At 42.6% G+C, this 20743-nt stretch overlaps 2 protein-coding genes across 3 annotated transcripts; both read right to left on the bottom strand.

Moving 5' to 3' along the window:
- Positions 1–975: 975 nt before the first annotated feature.
- Positions 976–15305, bottom strand: LOC139159912 (zinc finger and SCAN domain-containing protein 31-like). Of its 2 annotated transcripts, none has more exons than XM_070737369.1 (4): positions 15141–15305; positions 9226–10193; positions 7262–7388; positions 976–5648 (listed from the first exon to the last, which is right to left on the bottom strand). In XM_070737369.1, the coding sequence occupies exons 2-4, from the start codon at positions 9979–9981 to the stop codon at positions 4828–4830; spliced, it is 1704 nt and encodes a 567-aa protein (XP_070593470.1). In that variant the 5' UTR covers positions 9982–10193; positions 15141–15305; the 3' UTR covers positions 976–4827. The 2 variants fall into 2 exon arrangements, with proteins under 2 accessions (XP_070593470.1, XP_070593468.1); XM_070737367.1 differs by having other exon boundaries at positions 9226–10198.
- On the bottom strand, positions 1641–2789 carry LOC139159939 (uncharacterized). Its single transcript, XM_070737427.1, has 2 exons — positions 1911–2789; positions 1641–1829 (listed from the first exon to the last, which is right to left on the bottom strand). The coding sequence occupies exons 1-2, from the start codon at positions 2787–2789 to the stop codon at positions 1641–1643; spliced, it is 1068 nt and encodes a 355-aa protein (XP_070593528.1).
- Positions 15306–20743: the final 5438 nt, after the last annotated feature.

A 20743-nucleotide genomic window follows, 5' to 3' on the forward strand; every position in this document is an offset into this window, starting at 1 on the left:
TTGCCCCCCCCCTGGTGGAATCTGATGATGAAGGCTCCTCTGACAAAGAAGACATGAGTGACAGGGAGGAGAGTGGGGCAGACAGCTCAGAAGGAGGTCAATTATCTACCTCCTCCTTGGATTCGGAACAAGAGTTAATGATACAGCCACGCATGCGGAGAGCGATGCATAGGCAGCAACAACTGAGAGATTATTATTGAAGAAAATGAGGCCACCTGTGGTTGGGTGGGGCTGTGGTAATTAGTGAGGCTGCTATAAAGAGCAGCCTGTGGGTTTGGCCATTGAGGAGGATTCTCTGATCGTTGTGCTTTGCTGACTTTGACCTTTTGTGTGCTGATTTTTCCCTGCCTTGAAACTAAAGCAGAGCAAAGTGTGTTTCACTTTGTGAAAGAAGAAGGACTGTGAATGGCCTCACAGCTGCAAGCTAAGTATCACAGGACTGATAAGGGACTTGTACCAATTACCAGTTTGTTTGGAGACGAGTGCTCTCTGCTATACCAAAAGAGGGCTTAGGTTAAGTGAATTTTCATTATAAAGAACATTGTTTTGAATTTTCAAGCATGTGTGTGTGTCTCAAATTTGTACCTGTGAATTTTCAGGAGGAGTCTACCAGACAGCCTGACAGAACAGTTTCTAACAAGCAAAGTCATTTTAAAAAAAAAATGATTGTGATTTGGACCGCAATAAAAATTTGGTCCAATCACACGATGACTTGCTTCAAAACCACATAAAGACCAAAAAAACCCCAATTGTGATTGTAAATCATGTAGCTATCTCCTATTCACTTACTACAATCTGGAGATTAACGCTTAGCACTATCATTGTCAACTGTTGTTCACTGTAAATCTAAATAATTGTATTCCAGTTATGATTATTCAGCCTTTCTTCCCCACAGTAGCTGGGAATTCCAGATTTTGTAAGACTGGCATTGTCCGGCAACATCTTGGTCCTAGAAAAATACAAAAGATATGAAGCTACGAGGCAAATATATTTTATTTTATTGTTAAAAATTAGAAAAAGAATTCAACCATGGAATATTAAGGGTTATTTACTGCAGTGTTTCCCAACCTTGGCAACTTGAAGATATCTGGACTTCAACTCCCAGAATTCCCCAGCCAGCGAATGCTGGCTGGGGAATTCTGGGAGTTGAAGTCCAGATACCTTCAAGTTGCCAAGGTTGGGAAACTCTGGTTTACTGCCAGGTCAGTGTAATTCCATTCCATCTTACATTTTGAACAGTGACAGTCAATCTGGTAACATCAGAAAAGAGATTAAGAAGGAGCCTCTCTCAGTGCAGCTGCATTTTCCGATTAAAAAGTCTCCTTCCCCTCTTTGCAATTATATAGGGACACATTGGGCTGATCAATATGCTATTTGCTATTTCATTGTGCTAACAGGCTTTTGCAGAAGAATAGGGCATTAGCAATCCTATTGCAACAATCCAATGCAACGCAATACAGACTCACACTTCCTAGGACATCGCATTTCAAATCCTCTTGAATGCATTGCATTTCTGCACCAAAAGTTGCTAAACATACAAGCTTTTATCACTAGGGCCTGTGCTTGTTCCAGGTGACAGGCAAGGCTGTCCTTTTACCCCAGTTTCTTGCTATGTATGTGAACCCACTTTTTGAGAATGTTTAGGTCAGGAAACTAAGAAAAGAAAAGAAGCTGCGGTGAAAGAAAGAATGGCTTGAAAGGGGGACACAGCAATGCAATCTTGAAACACTCAGACAAAGAAATAAGTCTGGTTTAGGTGCTAAGAAGGTGAAAGGGGGGAAGGGAGAGAAGAATGGAGGAAGGAAAAATAGATAGGTAGAAATAGATAGGTAGGTAGGTAGGTAGGTAGGTAGAGAGAGAGAGATAGAGAGATAGGTAGATAGGGATGGATGGATAAATATAAATGATAGATAGATAGGTAGGTAGGTAGGTAGGTAGGTAGAGAGATAGATAGATAGGTAGATAGGGATGGATGGATAAATATAAATGATAGGTAGGTAGGTAGATAGATAGGTAGGTAGATAGGTAGAGAGAGAGAGAGTGAGATGGAGAGATAGGTAGATAGGGATGGATAGATAAATAAATATAAATGATAGATAGGTAGGTAGGTAGGTAGGTAGGTAGGTAGATAGATAGATAGATAGATAGATAGATGATAAAGAGATAGGTAGATAGGGATGGATGGATGGATAGACAGACAGACAGACAATAAAGAGATAGGTGGATAGATAGATGTAGATGATGGATGGATAGATAGATAGATAGATAGATAGATAGATAGATAGATAGATAGATAGATGATAAAGAGATAGGTAGATAGGGATGGATGGATGGATAGATAGATGTAGATGATGGATGGATGGATGGATGGATAGATAGATGTAGATGATGAATGGATGGATGGTTGGATAGATAGACAGAGAGAGAGACAGACAGACATACAGACAGACAGATGATAAAGAGATAGGTGGATAGATAGATGTAGATGATGGATAGATAGATAGATAGATAGATAGACAGACAAACAGACAGACAGAAATAGATAGATAGGTAGATAGGGATGGGTGGATGGCGATAGATAGATAGATAGATAGATAGATAGATAGATAGATAGATAGATAGATAGATAGATAGATATAGAAAGATAAACATTTTAATTTTAACATTTTAATTCTAATATACTGTTTTATATTTTGATGCCCCTCTTTGAAGGAACCTGGCAATTCAGAAGCGTAAAATGTAAATAAAGAAACAAAAAATAAAAAAGAGGGAATAAGGGGAAGTTCCATGAGGCCTGTGGCATCAGCTCCTGTCTCTCATCTCATTTTACCAGAAAACATTTCTGGACACAAAAATGAAGATGTTTCTACGCTATGCCATCAGAGGCTAAGGGCTTTCTTTTACTAATATATGATCCCCTTTCTTCAGAACGTTTTGAAACTGTAAATCCAACTTTAAAATATATATACTTTTAGTAATTTTGCATTTAAACGTGGTTCACAAACCAACCTAGAGTTTACAGCAACATCAAAAAAGGCGTTTATATAAAATAATCACCGGGCGAGGGGACGTTGAGTTAGACCTCCAACATCCCTTCCAGCCCTTTGATTCCGTAACGAAAATTCATCTATGGATTAATGTTTTCTCCTATGGCTCACCCAAGCTTGGAGTGCTGCTTGCGGGCTCTCTAAAAAAATAGCACTGGGAGCAAGAAAAACGCTCCTTTCGACTTGTCTGTCTTTAAATTTAATTGCAATCAAGTTTAGGTTAATAGCTGGACCATGCGGTTTGATGTAGGATTTGATCGCTGAAAAACAAATTTGGGAGTGCCGATGTGATAACTCTCAACAAAGCAGCCCTGCCTTTACTTGCAACACAGATCCTATGAAGACAAAAACAGTTCTACGCAATTGCAGAGAATTGCTCTGTTCATACTCTTATAAACACATCGACTTGGAGTCTCCACACAAAGCCCTTTCAGGTAGGTTTTTCTTACTTTTCCCATATTTTTTTAAAAAATAATACAGTAATCCCTCGCTACTTTGCGGTTCATCTTTTGTGCATTCGCTACTTCACGGGTTTTCAAAGGGGGCTTAAATCCATTAAAAAAATTTAAATCCATTAAAAATTCATAAAATCCTTCTACAGTACTACTGTACTCTATTAAAGAAACTGGTAGGATATCTGTTGTGCTTAGCTCTGGCCCAGCTCCTGCCCCAAGGACTGTGGATGTGGGGGAGACATCCACATGCTGCAGGCCTGTTTTGCCCCCGGTGGAATCTGATGATGAAGGCTCCTCTGATCAAGAAGACATGAGTGACAGGGAGGAGGAGAGTGTGGCAGACAGCTCAGAAGGAGATCAATTATCTAGCTCCTCCTTGGATTCAGAACAAGAGTTAATGATACAGCCACGCATGTGGAGAGCGATGCATAGGCAACAACAACTGAGAGATTACTATCAAAGAAAATGAGGCCACCTGTGGTTGGGTGGGGCTGTGGCAATTAGTGAGGCTGCTATAAAGAGCAGCCTGTGGGTTTGGCCATTGTGGAGGATTATCTGATCGTTGTTTCGTGCCTGCTTTGCTGACTTTGACCTTTTGTGTGCTGATTTTTCCCTGCTTTGAAACTAAACCAGGGCAAAGTGTGTTTCACTTTTTGAAAAAAAAGAAGGACTGTGAATTGCCTCACAGCTGCAAGCTAAGTATCACAAAACTGAGAAGGGACTTGTACAAATTACCACTTGGTTTGGAGACGAGTGCTCTTTGCTATCCCAAAAGAGGGCTTGGTTTAAGTGAATTTTCATTATAAAGAACATTGTTTTGAATTTTCAAACGTGTGTGTGTCTGAAATTTGTACCTGTGCATTTTTGGGAGGATTCTACCAGAGAGCCCAACAGAACAAAAGGGGGCTTAAAGCCATTAAAATTTTTAAATCCCTAAAAAATTCATAAAATTCTTCTACAGTACTACTGTACTCTATTAAAGAAACTGGTAGGATATCATATGTAGTTCCAGCTAAGGAACATTATAGAGTGACCGTTGAATGCAAAGGGTGGGTTTAAAAAGTCCAAATACTGATTAAATACATAAAAAAATATCTTTCCTCTACTTCACGGAAATTCGTTTTTCACGGGTGGTCTTGGAACGCATCCCCGGCGAAAAACGAGGGATTACTGTATTCCTGGGTAATAAAACTTGGGAACTCATCAGTGACCACATCTAAGGGCTCTCTCTCTCTCTCCAGCCCTTCAAACTGGTGTTTTGTCTCCTGAGGGTGAAGGAAATGGGTTTTTTCCCCCCTTCCTATCGTTAAAAAGAAGGCAAAAGGCTACTCGGTGGCTGTGTGAGTTTTCTCATGTTCCCCCAGTTCTGATTTCCGGCTGAAGATTTTCCCGCAGTAGGAGCAGCTGTTCTTGTGCATCAGTTCGTGCAGCAACAGGTGTGACCTGGACAGGAAAGATTTCCCGCAGTGCAAACATTGGAAAGTCTCTTGCCTGCCGTGGACCATCTGGTGCACCTTGAGAGAGGTGTACGAGGCGAACTTCTCCCCGCAGGCCGTGCAAATGAACAGCTTCTCCCCGGCGTGGGTTTTCTGGTGCTTGAGGCAGTCCGTCTGCCGGAAGTAGCACTTCCCGCACTCGGAGCACATGAAACATTTCTTTGGGTCGGCGCTCAGCTTCACTTTGGGAATCCAGCCGAAGTTTTTCCCGCAGTGGGAGCAGAGGTGGGAGGACTGCCCGGCCCGGATTCGCTTCTTCTCTCCGCAGTGGGAACAGATGTAGAGTTTCTCGTACACGTGGCTCCTCTCGTGGGCTAAGAGATCTGAGCTGCTGCCGAAGGTCTGGTTGCACTGCCAACACTTGTAGCACTTCTCCTCTGGGTTGGGGTCCTCGCAGGCGTCCGGTTGGGAGCTTTGGCTAAGGCCACCTCCGTCGTACTTCCCCGTGGTGTTGAGGTAGGGGGGGGATTCGGTAGCAGCTTGGGAAAACTCTGGTGAGCCCCCTACCTTGTCTGTTGGCTCTGCCTTGGTTTTGTTTCTGTCCTGATGCTCTGCTCCATGTTGATTCTCATCAGGTTTGCTTGGAGCTGGGAAGTAATTCTCTCTAGCCGTATTTAGCGATGTCCTCTGCGGCTCCGGCCAAGCATCGACTGTAGGGGGAGGCAGGGGGGGAAAAAAGAAAGGAGACTAGCTAGGAGTCAGAGAGTATTTTAAAGGTTAAAAAGCCTTGCGATATACAAATGCGCAGAGATGGACAGATTAACGATCGATTTGCGAGGCCAAAAAGATTCAGAATAGTGTTCCCTCGATTTTCGCGGGTTCGAACTTCGCGAAAAGTCTGTACCACGGTTTTTCAAAAATATTAATTAAAAAATACTTTGCGGGTTTTTTCCCTATACCACGGTTTTTCCCACCCGATGACGTCATATGTCATCGCCAAACTTTTGTCCGCCTTTAATAAATATTTTTTTAAATAAACTTTAATAAATAAACATGGTGAGTAATAATCTGAATGGTTGCTAAGGGAATGGGAAATTGCAATTTAGGGGTTTAAAGTGTTAAGGGAAGGCTTGGGATACCGTTCATAGCCAAAAATAGTGTATTTACTTCCGCATCTCTACTTCGCGGAAATTCGACTTTCGCGGGCGGTCTCGGAATGCATCCCCCGCGAAAATCGAGGGAACACTGTACTTTGAAATTTGGGACAGATGGTATCAATGGATTCGGCATAGGAAAACAAAATGACAAGAAAGAGATAAAATTGAAGCATGTTATGTAAATATATAGAGAAATGTATAACATACAGTAATACCTCGTCTTACGAACTTAATTGGTTCCCGGAGGAGGTTCGTAAGGCGAAAAGTTCGTAAGACGAAACAATGTTTCCCATAGGAAACAATGTAAAATCAATTAATGCATGCAAGAAAAAAAAACAACTCAAAAACGCCGTCGCACGGCTGTCACCGTTTGAAACAGACGGGCGCTTCTCAGCGTTCTCCCGAATGCCGAACCCAGAAGTTCAGCAAAAGTTCAGGTTTGGGTGGCCGCCGAGAAGCCCCGCCGCCTGGCTGTCAGCTTTGCAAAAGAGCCGCGGAGCTGTCGGACGGTTGGGAGGCTCAAACAGAGGTGGGGAATCCCAGTAGGGAATTCCACGGGCGGAGCTTTGACGTCACAGAGACATCCTTCCTGACCGGCTGAAACGTGGACTCCAGGAAGGACATCTTCGTGACGTCAAAGCTCCACCCATGGAATTCCCTATTGGGATTCCCCACCTCCGTTTGAGCCTCCCGACCGGCCGACAGCTCCGCGGCTCTTTTACGAAGCTAACAGCCGGGCGGCGGGGCTTCTCGGCAGCCTCCCGAACTCGAATGCCGAACCCAAACTTTTGCTGAACTTCCGGGTTCGGCGTTCAAGAAGCAATGGGTAGAAACTAAACAAGGAGAGAAATATCTTATATCTAAGGAGAAATTTCCTGACAGTTGGAACAGTTAATCCGTGGAACCGCTTGCCTCCAGAAGTTGTGAATGCTCCAAGCCTAGAAGTTTTAAAGAAGATGCTGGATAACCATCTGTCTGAAGTAGTGTAGGGCTTCCTGCCAAAGCAGGGGGTTGGACTATAAGACCTCCAAGGTCCCTTCCAACTCTGTTGTTGTTGTTCCTGTTGTTACCAATTATTATTATTATTCAGCAGCTTAAAGCTGCCATGCAGAAGAGTCCAAAGAAACCCCTAATATTTGATCTGTCGGGCGCTCAGAGTGACTTACCTAGTGATTCCATATCTTCTCCAACTTCCTGCTTGGCTTCTCTAAAAAGTTGTGCCTTCACCATTTCCGACAGGGCTTGGTTTCCTTTGGGAGGACTTTCAGATTCCCCCTCCATCATCCCCATCATCTAGAGCAGCAAAGGGGAAACAGGTGTTGAGACAATGGGACAGAAGGGGGGGAAACTCATTCATGGACTTATAAGCTGTTGTGGTTAGCTCTGGCCCAGCTCCTGCCCCAAGGATTGTGGATGTGGGGGAGACATCCACATGCTGCAGGCCTGTTTTGCCCCCGGTGGAATCTGCTGATGAAGGCTCCTCTGACCAAGAAGACATGAGTGACAGGGAGGAAGAGAGAGGGGCAGACAGCTCAGAAGGAGATCAATTATCTCTCTCCTCCTTGGATTCAGAACAAGAGTTAATGATACAGCCACGCATGCGGAGAGCGATGCATAGGCAGCAACAACTGAGAGATTATTATCAAAGAAAATGAGGCCACCTGTGGTTGGGTGGGGCTGTGGTCATTAGTGAGGCTGCTATAAATAGCAGCCTGTGGGTTTGGCCATTGAGGATTATCTGATCGTTGTGTTTCGTGACTGCTTTACTGACTTTGACCTTTTGTGTGCTGATTTTCCCCCGCTTTGAAACTAAACCAGAGCAAAGTGTGTTTCACTTTGTGAAAGAAGAAGGACTGTGAATTGCCTCACAGCTGCAAGCTAAGTATCACAAAACTGATAAGGGACTTGTATACATTACCAGTTTATTTGGAGACGAGTGCTCTTTGCTATACCAAAAGGGCTTGGTTTAAGTGAATTTTCATTATAAAGAATATTGTTTTGACTTTTCAAACGTGCGTGTGTCTGAAATTTGTACCTGTGAATTTTTGGGAGGAGTGTACCAGAGAGCCCGACAGAACATAAGCCTACACTTTTTAAATATTAGATTTGTTTCGCTATAACATTGTTATTAGCCGCCCTGAGTCTACGGAGAGGCGCGGCATACAAATCTAATAAATAAATAAAAAAATAAATTTTTATTATTGCTGTGAGCCGCCCAGAGTCTTCGGAGAGGGGCGGCATACAAATCTAATGAATTATTATTATTATTATTATTATTAATTGCAAAGTTTATTTCAGAATACAGTACTGTAGTTTAAAGCAATGTTTGCTTAACTGTGTGCTAAGTGGTGTGGACTTCAATTTCCAGAAATCGCTAGCAAGCAGGGCATCTGGAGAATGCTGGGAATTGTAGCCCACTTCTCATGAGTTGCACAAGTTGAGAAACACTAGCTGAAAGGATTAAACACAAAACTTGGGAAGATAGGCTGTTTGCAGCTTCTTCCATTGAGGGAACACAGTAGGAATTTCAACATGGATCTGGCTCTCTTCCGCACAGGTGTGACATCACTTACAGTGTTTCCTCAATTTTCGCGGGTTCAAACTTCGCGAATAGCCTATACCACGTTTTTTCAAAAAATATTAATTAAAAAATACTTTGCAGTTTTTTTCCTATACCATGGCCTGATGATGTCATACACCATCGCCCAACTAATAATTTTTGCAAATAAACAAATAATAATAATAATTGTTAATAAATAATTACTGTATGTTTATAAATATCAGGATCACTAAGTGTCTTATTCAATGGTGAGTACCAGTAATAATGGTGAGTAAATGGTTGTTAAGGGAATGGGAAATGGTAATTTAGGGGTTTAAAGTGTTAAGGGAAGGCTTGTGATACTGTCCATAGCCAAAAATGGTGTATTTATTTCCGCATCTCTACTTCGTGGAAATTCGACTTTCGCGGGCGGTCTCAGAAAGCATCCCCCGCGAAAATCAAGGGAACACTGTATTTCATTTTACTTTGGCCTGGTTTGCACTCTTATTCTGTGAATTGAGGCTTAATTGCAATGTCCCAATCAAACAAGACCTTCAACAGTCTTTCAAGGTCACCCTCAACCAGACTCACTTGCTTGCTCCAGCCTTTGGCCTGTTGCCTCAAGATGAAGTCCTCTGCCAGGGACACGGCCTGGGCGCAGGTCCTCGGACCGTTCTCTCTCACCCAACCCTGCATATCCGAAGGCAGGATGGTCAAGAACTGCTCCAGCGTCACCAAATCCATCATCTGCTCCTTGGTGTGCTTCTCCGGCCTCAGCCACTGGTGGCAAAGTTCTTGGAGTTGCTTGCAGAGCTTGCGAGGCCCTTCGGCCTCTTGGTAACAAAGCTCCCGGAACTGCTGCCGATGTTTCTCCAGCCGGGCCCCAGGCCCGCTCACTGCCTCCTTCTGCCCCTTCCCGCCGGATGCCGCTTCCTGAGGACTCTCGTTGTCCCTCTGGGTTTCAATGTCCGAGTACGGCTGGGCCTGAGTGGTCCAAACTTCTCTGGGACAGTTGCTGGCATCCCTCATCTTGTGAGAGAGCACCTGAATGGCTTTAGGGTCATTCCAGGACAGCGAAGGGCTTTCTTGGCCGGAATCCGGACCCTGCAGGGTCTTCAGAAACTCCTGCAGTTGGGCGTCCCAATTTCCAGATGGTCCTTCTTCCGGCTCTTGCTTCACCTGATGGATCAACTCCTGCTTAATCTTCCCACTTTCCAGGAAATCTTCTATTTTCTTCCCTTCTCCGGACTGAAAGCCTGAGGAACACTGCGTTTCCATTTTTATTTCCGGATCTACATTTTCTTTTAGGAGACACTTGGTTGCCTCTGTTTTGTGTGTGACGGCCATTTCCTCCTTTAAAATAAACTATATTTTATTTCTTTTCCCACCGCTTTCTCTTTTTTCAGCATCAATCCCTTGAGGACCACCACAGAGGTCTTTTTTTAGATCTTTCCAGTATCAACAGCCTAAAAGAACCGTTCAACAAAACCGTTTGGAAGGAAAGCAGCTAAGTTTTTCTAATAGCCGGCTTTTGAGATAACAGAATTCCTTCTTGCTACCTGCACTGAAAAACAGAAAATGATTAGATTACAAATATCACAACATTTGCAGTAAATATACTGTTGAAAAAAATATATATCCCCATTTAACAATTGCTGGGATCCCTTTTATCGCTGGCTAGGAAAAAGGAACAACTTTCCCATTAAACATTAAAAATCCCAAGTATATAGATATATAGATATACAGTGTTCTCTCGATTTTCGCGGGGGATGCGTTCCGAGACTGCCCGCGAAAGTCGAATTTCCGCGAAGTAGAGATGCGGAAGTAAATACACTATTTTGGGCTATGAACAGTATCACAAGCCTTCCCTTAACACTTTAAGCCCCTAAATTGCAAATTCCCATTCCCTTAGCAACCATTTAGATTATTACTCACCATGTTTATGTATTAAAGTTTATTTAAAAAAATATTTATTAAAGGCAGACGAAAGTTTGACGATGACATATGATGTCATCGGGCAGGAAAAACCGTGGTATAGGAAAAAAACCCCGCAAAGTATTTTTTAATTAATATATTTGAAAAACCGTGGTATAGACTTTTCGCGAAGTTTGGACCCGCGAAAATCGAGGGAACACTGTATATCTGGTGTCAAAACCCCTTCTTTTTTAACAGATTAATGAGATAAAGATATAGGTTAAAAACTAAAATGATTTAATCAAAATCTCTTGGCTTTGCTACATGCAACACTCCATTTACTTATGCATAATTTAGAATATTAGCTATATTGTAATGAGATATTGAGAATATTTTCAGTTCATATTTTCAATACAGATCTACCGTACACTCGCCCACCCTTGTTTGTTTGTTTTTGTCCTGTTTGTTTGTTTTCCCATTTCTGATTTTTTTGTTCTATTCTGCTTTGTCTTTTGTCTTTGGTTAATGCATATTGCCTAAAATTTGATACACAATTTTTGTTTCTATATTGCTGTCTGTACCTCAATGTATTTACTGTATATATTCTTGTAAATAAAACTTTATTTAAAAAAAAATTACAACATTTGCAGTAAATATACTGTTCAAAAAAACAAAGGGAACACTTAAACAACACAATATAACTCCAAGTAAATCAAACTTCTGTGAAATTAAACTGTCCTCTTAGGAAGCAACACTAATTGACAATCAATTTCGCATGTTGTCAGCACATTCAACTTTGTGCAGAACAAAATATTCAATGAGAACATTTCATTCATTGAGATTTGGGATGTTCCCTTTATTTTTTTGATCCATGTACATAAAAATACAAAGAGTATTTAGGTCCCACAGAGTTGGACTTCTCCGGGTCCCATCGACTAAACAATGTCGTTTGGCGGGACCCAGGAGAAGAGCCTTCTCTGTGGCGGCCCCGACCCTCTGGAACCAGTTCCCCCTGGAGATCAGGACTGCCCCCAGCCTCCTTGCCTTTCGCAAAGTTCTTAAGACCCATCTCTGCCGTCAGGCATGGGGGAACTGAGACATTTCCCCCGGGCCTATGCAGTTTATACATGGTATGTTTGTGTGTATGTTTGCTTTTAATAATGGGTTTTTTAGTGTTTTTTAAATTATTAGATTTGTTCTTACATTGTCTTTGTTATTGTTGTGAGCCGCCCCGAGTCTATGGAGAGGGGCGGCATAAAAATCTTATTATTATTATTATTATTATTATTATTATTATTATTATTATTATTTATTGGATTTGTATGCCGCCCCTCTCCGTAGACTCGGGGCGGCTAACAACAATAATAAACACATGTACAATTCAATAATAAAAACAACTACAAACCCCTATTATAAAACCAAACATACACACAAACATACCATGCATAACTTGTAATGGCCTAGGGGGAAGAGCTATCTCAACTCCCCCATGCCTGGTGGTATAAATGAGTCTTGAGTAGTTTACGAAAGACAGGGAGGGTGGGGGCAGTTCTAATCTCTGGGGGGAGTTGGTTCCAGAGGGCCGGGGCCGCCACAGAGAAGGCTCTTCCCCTGGGGCCCACCAAACGACGTTGTTTAGTCGATGGGACCCGGAGAAGGCCAACTCTGTGGGACCTTATCGGTCGCTGGGATTCGTGCGGTAGCAGGCGGTTCCGGAGGTAATCTGGTCCATTGCCATGTAGGGCTTTAAAGGTCATAACCAACACTTTGAATTGTGACCGGAAACTGATTGGCAGCCAATGCAAGCCACGGAGTGTTGAAGAAACGTGGGCGAATCTTGGAAGCCCCATGATGGCTCTTGCGGCTGCGTTCTTCACGATCTGAAGTTTACGAACACTTTTCAGAGGTAGCCCCATGTAGAGAGCGTTGCAGTAATCGAACCTCGCGGTGATGAGGGCATGAGTGACTGTGAGCAATGACTCCCTGTCCAAATAGGGCCGCAACTGGTGCACCAGGCGAACCTGGGCAAACGCCCCCCCTCGCCACAGCTGAAAGATGATGTTCCAATGTCAGCTGTGGATCGAGGAGGACGCCCAAGTTGTGAACCCTCTCTGAGGGGGTCAGTAGTTCCCCCCCCCCCCAGGGTAATGGACGGACAGATGGAATTAATAATAATAATAATAATAATAATAATAATAATAATAATAATAATAGTATTGATGTAATTATTTAAGAGCTGGAAGTAACTCTACTCTCCAAACCTTCTGGGCATCTCTATTAATATTAACTACTATTCATCTTCTCATGAGTCCCATCATCCTTCCACTAATGATGGTATGACTATAACTTCATTGCTTGTATCCTTACAATTCATATTGACTGGTTCCTAATACGATTTATTTGGTTATTTGTACCTGGTCTATCATTAAGTATTGTACCTTATGATTCTTGACAAATGTATGTCTTTTTTAAATTTATACCGAGAGCATGTAGACCAAGACAAATTCCTTGTGGGTCCAACCACATTTGACCAATAAAAACTTCTCCTCTCCTCCCCCTACTCTACCCTACTCTATTCTAGACATGGTGCTCCTAGATGCTGGCTGAAGAATTCTGGGAGTTGAAGTCCACAAGTCTTAAAGTTGCCATGTTTGAAGTCCTCTGCTTTATATACTTAGAACTGGGAGGATTGGGGGCTTGAGTGAAAAGTTCAGAGATTTGCCTTCATTATATTGTACACAGTTAGTCCTCGACTTACAACCCCAATTGAGCCCAAAATCTATATTAAGTGAGAAATTTGTTAAATGAGCCCTATTTTACTACTTTTCTTGCCACATTTGTTAAGGGAATCTCTGCAGTTGCTAAATTAGCAACAGGGGCTGTTAGGCGGATTCGGCTTCCCCATTGACTTTGCTGGTCAGGCGACCGTAAAAAGTGGTCTTGTGACCCCAAGACACCGCAAACGTCATAACTGTGAATCAGTTGTCAAACATCTAAATGTAAATCATGTGACCCTGGGGATGTTACAACGGTCACAAATGTGAAAAATGGTCATAAGTCACTTTTTTCAGTGCCATTGTAACTTCGGTCACTAAGCAAACTGTTGTAAGTCGAGAACTATCTATACTTCAGCGTTTCTGAACCTAGAGCAGGCAGGCTGGAGAATTTTAGGAACTTAACATTAATCTCTAAGAATGTCGGATTAGGGAGCTGCTTGATGATCTCTTTGTATAATGAACGTAAGAGAACAAATCTTTGCTGCCTATGATAACAGTGCTTCTCAAGTTCAACTTTAAGGCTTGTGGATTACAATTCCCAGGATTCTCCAGCCAACATGCCTGAGAATTAAAAATATTTATAAACAGCCCTATAAAAATATTTTTTTTAAAAACTATTTAAAGTAATATCTTGGTTGTAATGAAAGGTCTGCAAGAAAACAAGCAGAGCACTGAGGGCCCCTTCAAGTTTGAAAGATACTTGACAGCTAAGCTTCCCTATCTTCCCCTCCCTCCAGCAAAGTGAATCCACATCTCTGATTTTCCAGATAACAAAGCAAACAAAAAAACAAACAAAAAATCAACTGATCCCTGAACCTGCTTTCCTAAGATCCTAGGGCAGAATGGGGTTTTTTAAATGCTAATTTTTACCTGTTAGCTCCCTGCATAAAAAGGGCTTTTTAGAGTAGAGTAGAGCAGTGTTTCCAACCTTGGCAACTTGAAGATATCTGGATTTGCTGGTTGGGGGATTCTGGGAGTTGAAGTTCAAATATCTTCAAGTTGCCAAGGTTGGGAAACACTGGAATAGAGTAGAATAAATTAGAATAGAATAGAGAATAGAATAGAGCAGTGTTTCCCAATCTTGGCAACTTGAAGATATTTGGACTTCAACTCCCAGAATTCCCCAGCCAGTGAATACTGACTGGGGGATTCTGGGAGTTGAAGTCCAAATATCTCCAAGTTGCCAAGGTTGGGAAACCCTGGAATAGAGAATGGAATAAAGAATATAGAAGAGAATATAAAATAGAATATTTTATTGGCCAAATGTGATTGGACACACAAGGAATTTGTCTTGGTGCACATGCTCTCAGTGTCCATAAAAGAAAAGAGAACTTCATCAAGAATCATAAAGTACAACAACACTTTTTATTTTATTATTATTATTATTATTATTTATTAGATTTGTATTGCCGCCCCTCTCCGTAGACTCGGGGCGGCTGATAATCCGGGTACAAATACCGTAAGCAATCAAACATTTTATGGAAGAGAGAGTTTGGGGGAAACCAAAAAGAAATATTGTCCGTCCAGGTCTCTGAGTTATGCATTAAAGGTTCATTTATTTATTTATTTTGCCAAACCCCCAAAGAGGAGTTTGTCACGTGTGGCAGGTGGAAAACCCCAAGATTAAAAAAATGTTTAGCCGTATTCTAACGGGTAGAATCGGCGGGGCAATTATTATCTGGGGTTCCCAGAACCGGCCTTCCACTTAGACGTTCGGCAAAGAGATGACAAACCCTCCAACTCTTATTCTCGTAGACGAGATCTCCCGCAGACCGACTACAATGGCCGTTTCCCCACAACCCGCTTTACTTTTACCAGCTCTTTCTTCTCCGGCCCTCCTCAGGAGCGACTCGCGGGCTCGGCGGCAAACAGGAAAGAGCCTGTCCCGGCCATCTATGAGGCCCCTCTAGGAGTGTCGACTCTGTTGCCTTTAACTCTTTTATTGCCAAAGGAGTCCAGCACAGAATGAAAACCGGCGAGCGGAAGTGTTTTTAGACCATGCTGAGCGGGGAATTCTGGGAGTTGAAGTCCACAAGTTGAAAAGGGCTGCTTTAAGAGGGATAGTTTTACAGTATTGCCACCCTTTGGTCACCCACGATGTAAAAAGAATGTTGAGACTTTAGAAAGAGTTATAGTTTATAGTTATAGTTTATTAGATTTGTATGCCGCCCCTCTCCAAAGACTCGGGCGGCTCACAACATAACAGTGATACAGTACATTACAAATCCAATAGTAAAAAGTTAAAAAACATTAATACATAGTAAAATCCCTAACTATACAATCATACACATTCTACCTAATCCATCATACAGTAAGGCTGAAAACATAATAAAAAGGGGGAGAAGGTGGTAATTATCCCCACGCCTGGCGACAAAGGTTCAGCATTTTATGGAAGGCGAGGAGGGTGGGGGCTGTTCGAATCTCTGGAGGGAGTTGATTCCAGAGGGCCGGGGCCGCCACAGAGAAGGCTCTTCCCCTGGGTCCCGCCAGCTGACATTGTTTAGTTGACAGGACCCAGAGAAGGCCAACTCTGTGGGACCTAATCGGTCACTGGGATTCGTGAGACAGAAGGCGGTCTCGGAGATATCCTGGCCCGATGCCATGTAGGGCTTTATAGGTCATAACCAACACAGAGTGCAGAGAAGAGCAACGGAGATGATTTTACTACGAGTATATCCTCTATCCTTCATTGTGTATTGGACAAAATAAATAAATGAATAAATTAGAGGACTGGAGGCTAAACCATATGAAGAACGGTTGCAGGAACTGGGTATGGAGTCTATAGAGAGGGGCGGCATACAAATCTAATAAGTAAGTAAGTAAGTAAGTAAGTATGTATGTTCAGTTTAATGAAATGAACGACCAAGGGAGACATGATAGCACTGTTCCAGTATCTCAGGGTTTACCACAGTATCTCAGGGGTTACCACAAAGAAGAAGGAGTCAATCTACCGGTATTCTCCAAAGCACCTGAGGGTAGAACAAGAAGCAATGGGTGGAAACTAAACAAGGAGAGAAGCAACTTGGAACTAAGGAGAAATTTCCTGACAGTTGAGACAATTAATCAGTGGAACAACTTACCTCCAGAATGTTCCAGCAGTGGAAGCTTTTAAAGAAGATTACATAACCATTTGTCTGAAATGGCATAGGGTTTCCTGCCTAAGCAGGGGGTTGGACTAGAAGACCTTCAAGGTCCCTTCCAACTATCTATTCTTCTACACTCTACTCCCACCCCATCCTAAAAGAATGAAATATTTTGAGAAATATAAATATTAGTTCTGTGACCAGAACTGTAGAACTTGATTATTTTTATAATTCCTATATTTCTGAACATTAAGTTCCTTCTTAAGAGGGACCCATCTTTATTCAGCTGAATAAATTTGTTGGCTTATCAACACACACACCTGGCCTGTTTTTTATTTTACCAAGTCACGCCTCTTAATCTGTAAAACATCCCGGAACAAGTAGTCCTCAACTTACATCTAAATACAAGTAGTCCTCAACTTACTCACTCACAACCCTGGCACCAAAAGTCATAAAATGGAGCAAAATTCAGTTAACGAATGCTTCAATTAGCAACAAAAGTTGGGGGAGGGCATCAATTGTGGCCACGAATCCAGGACTTCCTTTATTGTTCACTTTATTATCCTGGCAGCAACACTGAATAATGTGAAATAATGGAATGCTCACATTGCTGGAAAGGGTTAATACAATAGAATTGTAAAGCCTAGAGAGGCACAAGCCTGTGTGTAAAGGAAAGTTGCTGTTCTGTCTATCCTGGCCTGGTAATCATTTTGTAAGTATTTGGTAAGCTGGGAGAGATTAGTGAATTTGCAAAGCTTTTAAGGAGTGGAAGACAAAAAATGGGTCCCTTTAAAAAGCCGAGGGGAGGAAAGGCTACGGCAGGATGCCAGATAATGTTTTCAAAAGCCTTTTAATTGCAATCTCCAATAAGAAGCTGCTGCCATGGGCGCCCAAGATTTTTCTTGCCGATTGCTGAGTTTTGAATTTTTTGGCTGAAAGCGAATGAGTATGGTGCCACTGCATTGATTGACGTTTGCTCTATTTTGATTGATTGGTTGGTTGGTTGGTTGATTGATTGATTGATTGATTGATTGATTGATTTTGTCCAATACACAATGAGGGTTTTAGTGGGTATACACATAGCAAAATACATGATGAAGTTTATAGATGATATATTCATAGTAAAATATATCTAAGAAAGAATAGAAAAGAAGATATAGGAATAGAACATATCAATGAAAGAATAGAAGAAAAGATATAGGAATAGAAGAAAGGTATAAGAGATATAGGCGAGCAATAGGACAGGGGACGGAAGGCACTCTAGTGCACTTGTACTCGCCCCTTACTGACCTCTTAGGAATCTGGATAGGTCAACCATGGATAATCTAAGGGTAAAGTGTTGGGGGTTTGGGGATGACATTATGGAGTCCGGTAATGAGTTCCACGCTTTGACAACTCGGTTACTGAAGTCATATTTTTTACAGTCAAGTTTGGAGCGGTTAATATTAAGTTTAAATCTGTTGTGTGCTCTTGTGTTGTTGTGGTTGAAGCTGAAGTAGTCGCCGACAGGCAGGACGTTGCAGCTCTCTGGAGTATGGGGATAAGTTTCATCTCCTGTCACTATAAAATTGATAAAAGCCGCGCCTTCATTCTCGAAACGGTCAAGAAATTCTTGGGCAGCACTGACTCTGTGGATTTTGTGTGCTTCAGTAAACATCTTGGGCACCCATCGCAGCAGTGTTCATGCCGTTAGCATTGAGGTTGCGTATTACATCACCCACTTTGCACTTGGAGGGAAACGGAATGAGGACACTCGCCTTTAACCTTCACCATAATGCCAGTCGATGATCTACAGACCACTGGCACTGCTTGTTTGCTTCCGTTGGCTTCCTGCTACACAACAGTAATATCAACTTCCCCCGTGAAGGAGAGCTACGTGCCTTGTAACCTTACATTCCAGATAAGCCTCGGATTTCTTCTATGTCAGCCAGTGCAATTGTTTGGGTAATGTGTCTTGTTTTAAATGCTGCAGATTACAGAATCGATATATTGCCCCCAACAATCTGGGTCCTCATTTTACCCACCTCAGAAGGATGGAAAGTTGAGTCAACCTTGAGCCGGTGGTGAGATTTGAACTGCTGAACTACAGCTTGCAGAAGTAGCCTGCAGTGCTGCTCTCTAACCATTATGCCACACCGGCTCTTGATGAGAGGGAGGAAGAGTCTGAGGGAAGTCCGCTTGGCGGGACCCAGGGGAAGAGCCTTCTCTGTGGCGGCCCCGGCCCTCTGGAACCAACTCCCCCCAGAGATTAGAATTGCCCCCACCCTCCTTGCCTTTCGTAAGCTACTTAAAACCCACCTCTGCCGCCAGGCATGGGGGAATTAAGATTCCTTTTCCCCCTAGGCCTTTACAATTTTATGCATGGTATGTTTGTATGTATGTTTGGTTTTTTATATTAAGGGGGTTTTAATTCGCTTTTAGTATTGGATTATTACTGTACGCTGTCTTATTATTGCTGTTAGCAGCTCCGAGTCTCCGGAGAGGGGCTGCATACAAATCCAATAAATATAATATAATATAATATATATAAGTCCGGCCTTAGCCCTTGGCCACCACAAGTGCCCTCCCCGTCATATGAATTACTTTGAGTTTGCCATACTCATCCTGTCCGTGCCTACCCAAGCCATGGCCACCACGGCCACACATACTGTGGCCCTCCGAGGTCAAACATGATCCTGATGTAGCCCTCAATGAAATCGAATTTGACACCCTTGCCCCAAGCCATTTTATGTGGTTTGTTTGCTTCGTATGAGGTATGAATGCTCCATGAGGATTTAGTCTTACATGTGAATCAGTCCAATGATTCGTACCTTCTGTTAGGTGACAATATAACTTAGGTCAGGAATGACTATCCTATCACCATGATTGATGAGAAAGAATAGAATAGAATAGAACAGAATAGAATAGAATAAAATAGAATTTTATTGTCACTTTAAATATACACTATCAGCATACATTAAAATGAAATTTCATTGCAATTCAGCTCTCAAAGAATTATCATGTATATATCCACATACAGACACATATTTGACCCAGAGACACATCACAGTCTAGTTTGAATGTACAGTGATACCTCGTCTTAGAAACGCCTCGTCATACAAACTTTTTGAGATACAAACCTGGGGTTTAAGATTTTTTTGCCTCTTCTTACAAACTATTTTCACCTTACAAACTCACCGCCACCGCTGGGATGCCCCACCTCCGGACTTACGTTGCCAAAGAAGCACCCATTTTTGTGCTGCTGGGATTTCCCTGAGGCTCCCCTCCCTGGGAAACCCCACCTCTGGACTTCCGTATTTTTGTGATGCTGCAGGGGAATCCCAGCAGGGCAAAAATGGGCGCTTCACTGGCAACGGAAGTCTGGAGGTGGGGTTTCCCAGCGGGGGGAGCCTCAGTGAAATCACAGCATCGCAAAAACACAGAGGCCCGGAGGTGGGGTTTCGAGGACTTTGGTGTTTTTGCGATGTTGCGATTTCACTGATGTTCCCTTCGCTGGGAAACCCCACCTCCAGACTTCCGTTGCCAGCGAAGCGCTCGTTTTTGCGATGCTGGGATTTCCCTGCTGGGATTCCCCTGCAGCATCATGTCTGCTGGAAGTCCGGAGGTGGGGTTTCGCATGGAGGGGAGCCTCAGGGAATTCCAGCAGCACAAAAACTGGCGTTTCGGCTGGCAAAAGGGGTGAATTTTGGGCTTGTACGCATTAATTGCTTTTCCATTGATTCCTATGGGAAACATTGTTTTGTCTTACAAACTTTTCACCTTAAGAACCTCGTCCCGGAACCAATTAAGTTTGTAAGACAAGGTATCACTATATATGTATATATGCTGGGAGGGAGGGAATCCTGAGACTTCCTTGATGGATGAAATAAGGAACAAAACTGGTCCAGAATTTAGTAGTTCTCCTACAAATACTACTTCGAAACTTCCTTCCGGAAGAGAACAACAGAAACAGGGTGTGAAGTGGGTGGGTGTCGTCTCTAACAATGCTTTAAGCTTCGTAGTTGGGTAATTCATAAAAATTGAAGAGTCAAATGATCATTGTCGTATGAAGGAGAAGTTTGGTTCCTTAGACCAGTGTTTCCCAAGCTTGGCAACTTGAAGCTATCTGGACTTCAACTCCCAGAATTCCCCAGCCAGCGAATGCTGGCTGGGGAATTCTGGGAGTTGAAGTCCAAATAGCTTCAAGTTGCCAAGCTTGGGAAACACTGCCTTAGACTAAACTCAGTACTCGCTTCTTCTTTTCAGCCTACTACTGTATTAAATGCTTTTACAAAGACTCCCAGAAAAACAGAACTTTGGTTCCAATGTCTCTTCTCCCTTATTTTTCTGTCTTAG

The sequence above is a fragment of the Erythrolamprus reginae genome, chromosome 2, assembly GCF_031021105.1.
Source record: "Erythrolamprus reginae isolate rEryReg1 chromosome 2, rEryReg1.hap1, whole genome shotgun sequence".
NCBI lineage: Eukaryota > Metazoa > Chordata > Lepidosauria > Squamata > Dipsadidae > Erythrolamprus > Erythrolamprus reginae.

Coding starts and splice junctions, on each gene's coding strand:
- LOC139159939 (XM_070737427.1), bottom strand. CDS start 2,789: ATGGAACTTCCCCTTATTCCCTCTTTTTTATTTTTTGTTTCTTTATTT. Junction 1,830..1,910: donor CTACCTACCTACCTATCTAT/CTATCATTTATA, acceptor CTACCTACCTAC/CTATCTATTTCTACCTATCT.
- LOC139159912 (XM_070737369.1), bottom strand. CDS start 9,981: ATGGCCGTCACACACAAAACAGAGGCAACCAAGTGTCTCCTAAAAGAA. Junction 7,389..9,225: donor CCAAAGGCTGGAGCAAGCAA/GTGAGTCTGGTT, acceptor TTGCTGCTCTAG/ATGATGGGGATGATGGAGGG. Junction 5,649..7,261: donor AGAAGATATGGAATCACTAG/GTAAGTCACTCT, acceptor CTCCCCCTACAG/TCGATGCTTGGCCGGAGCCG.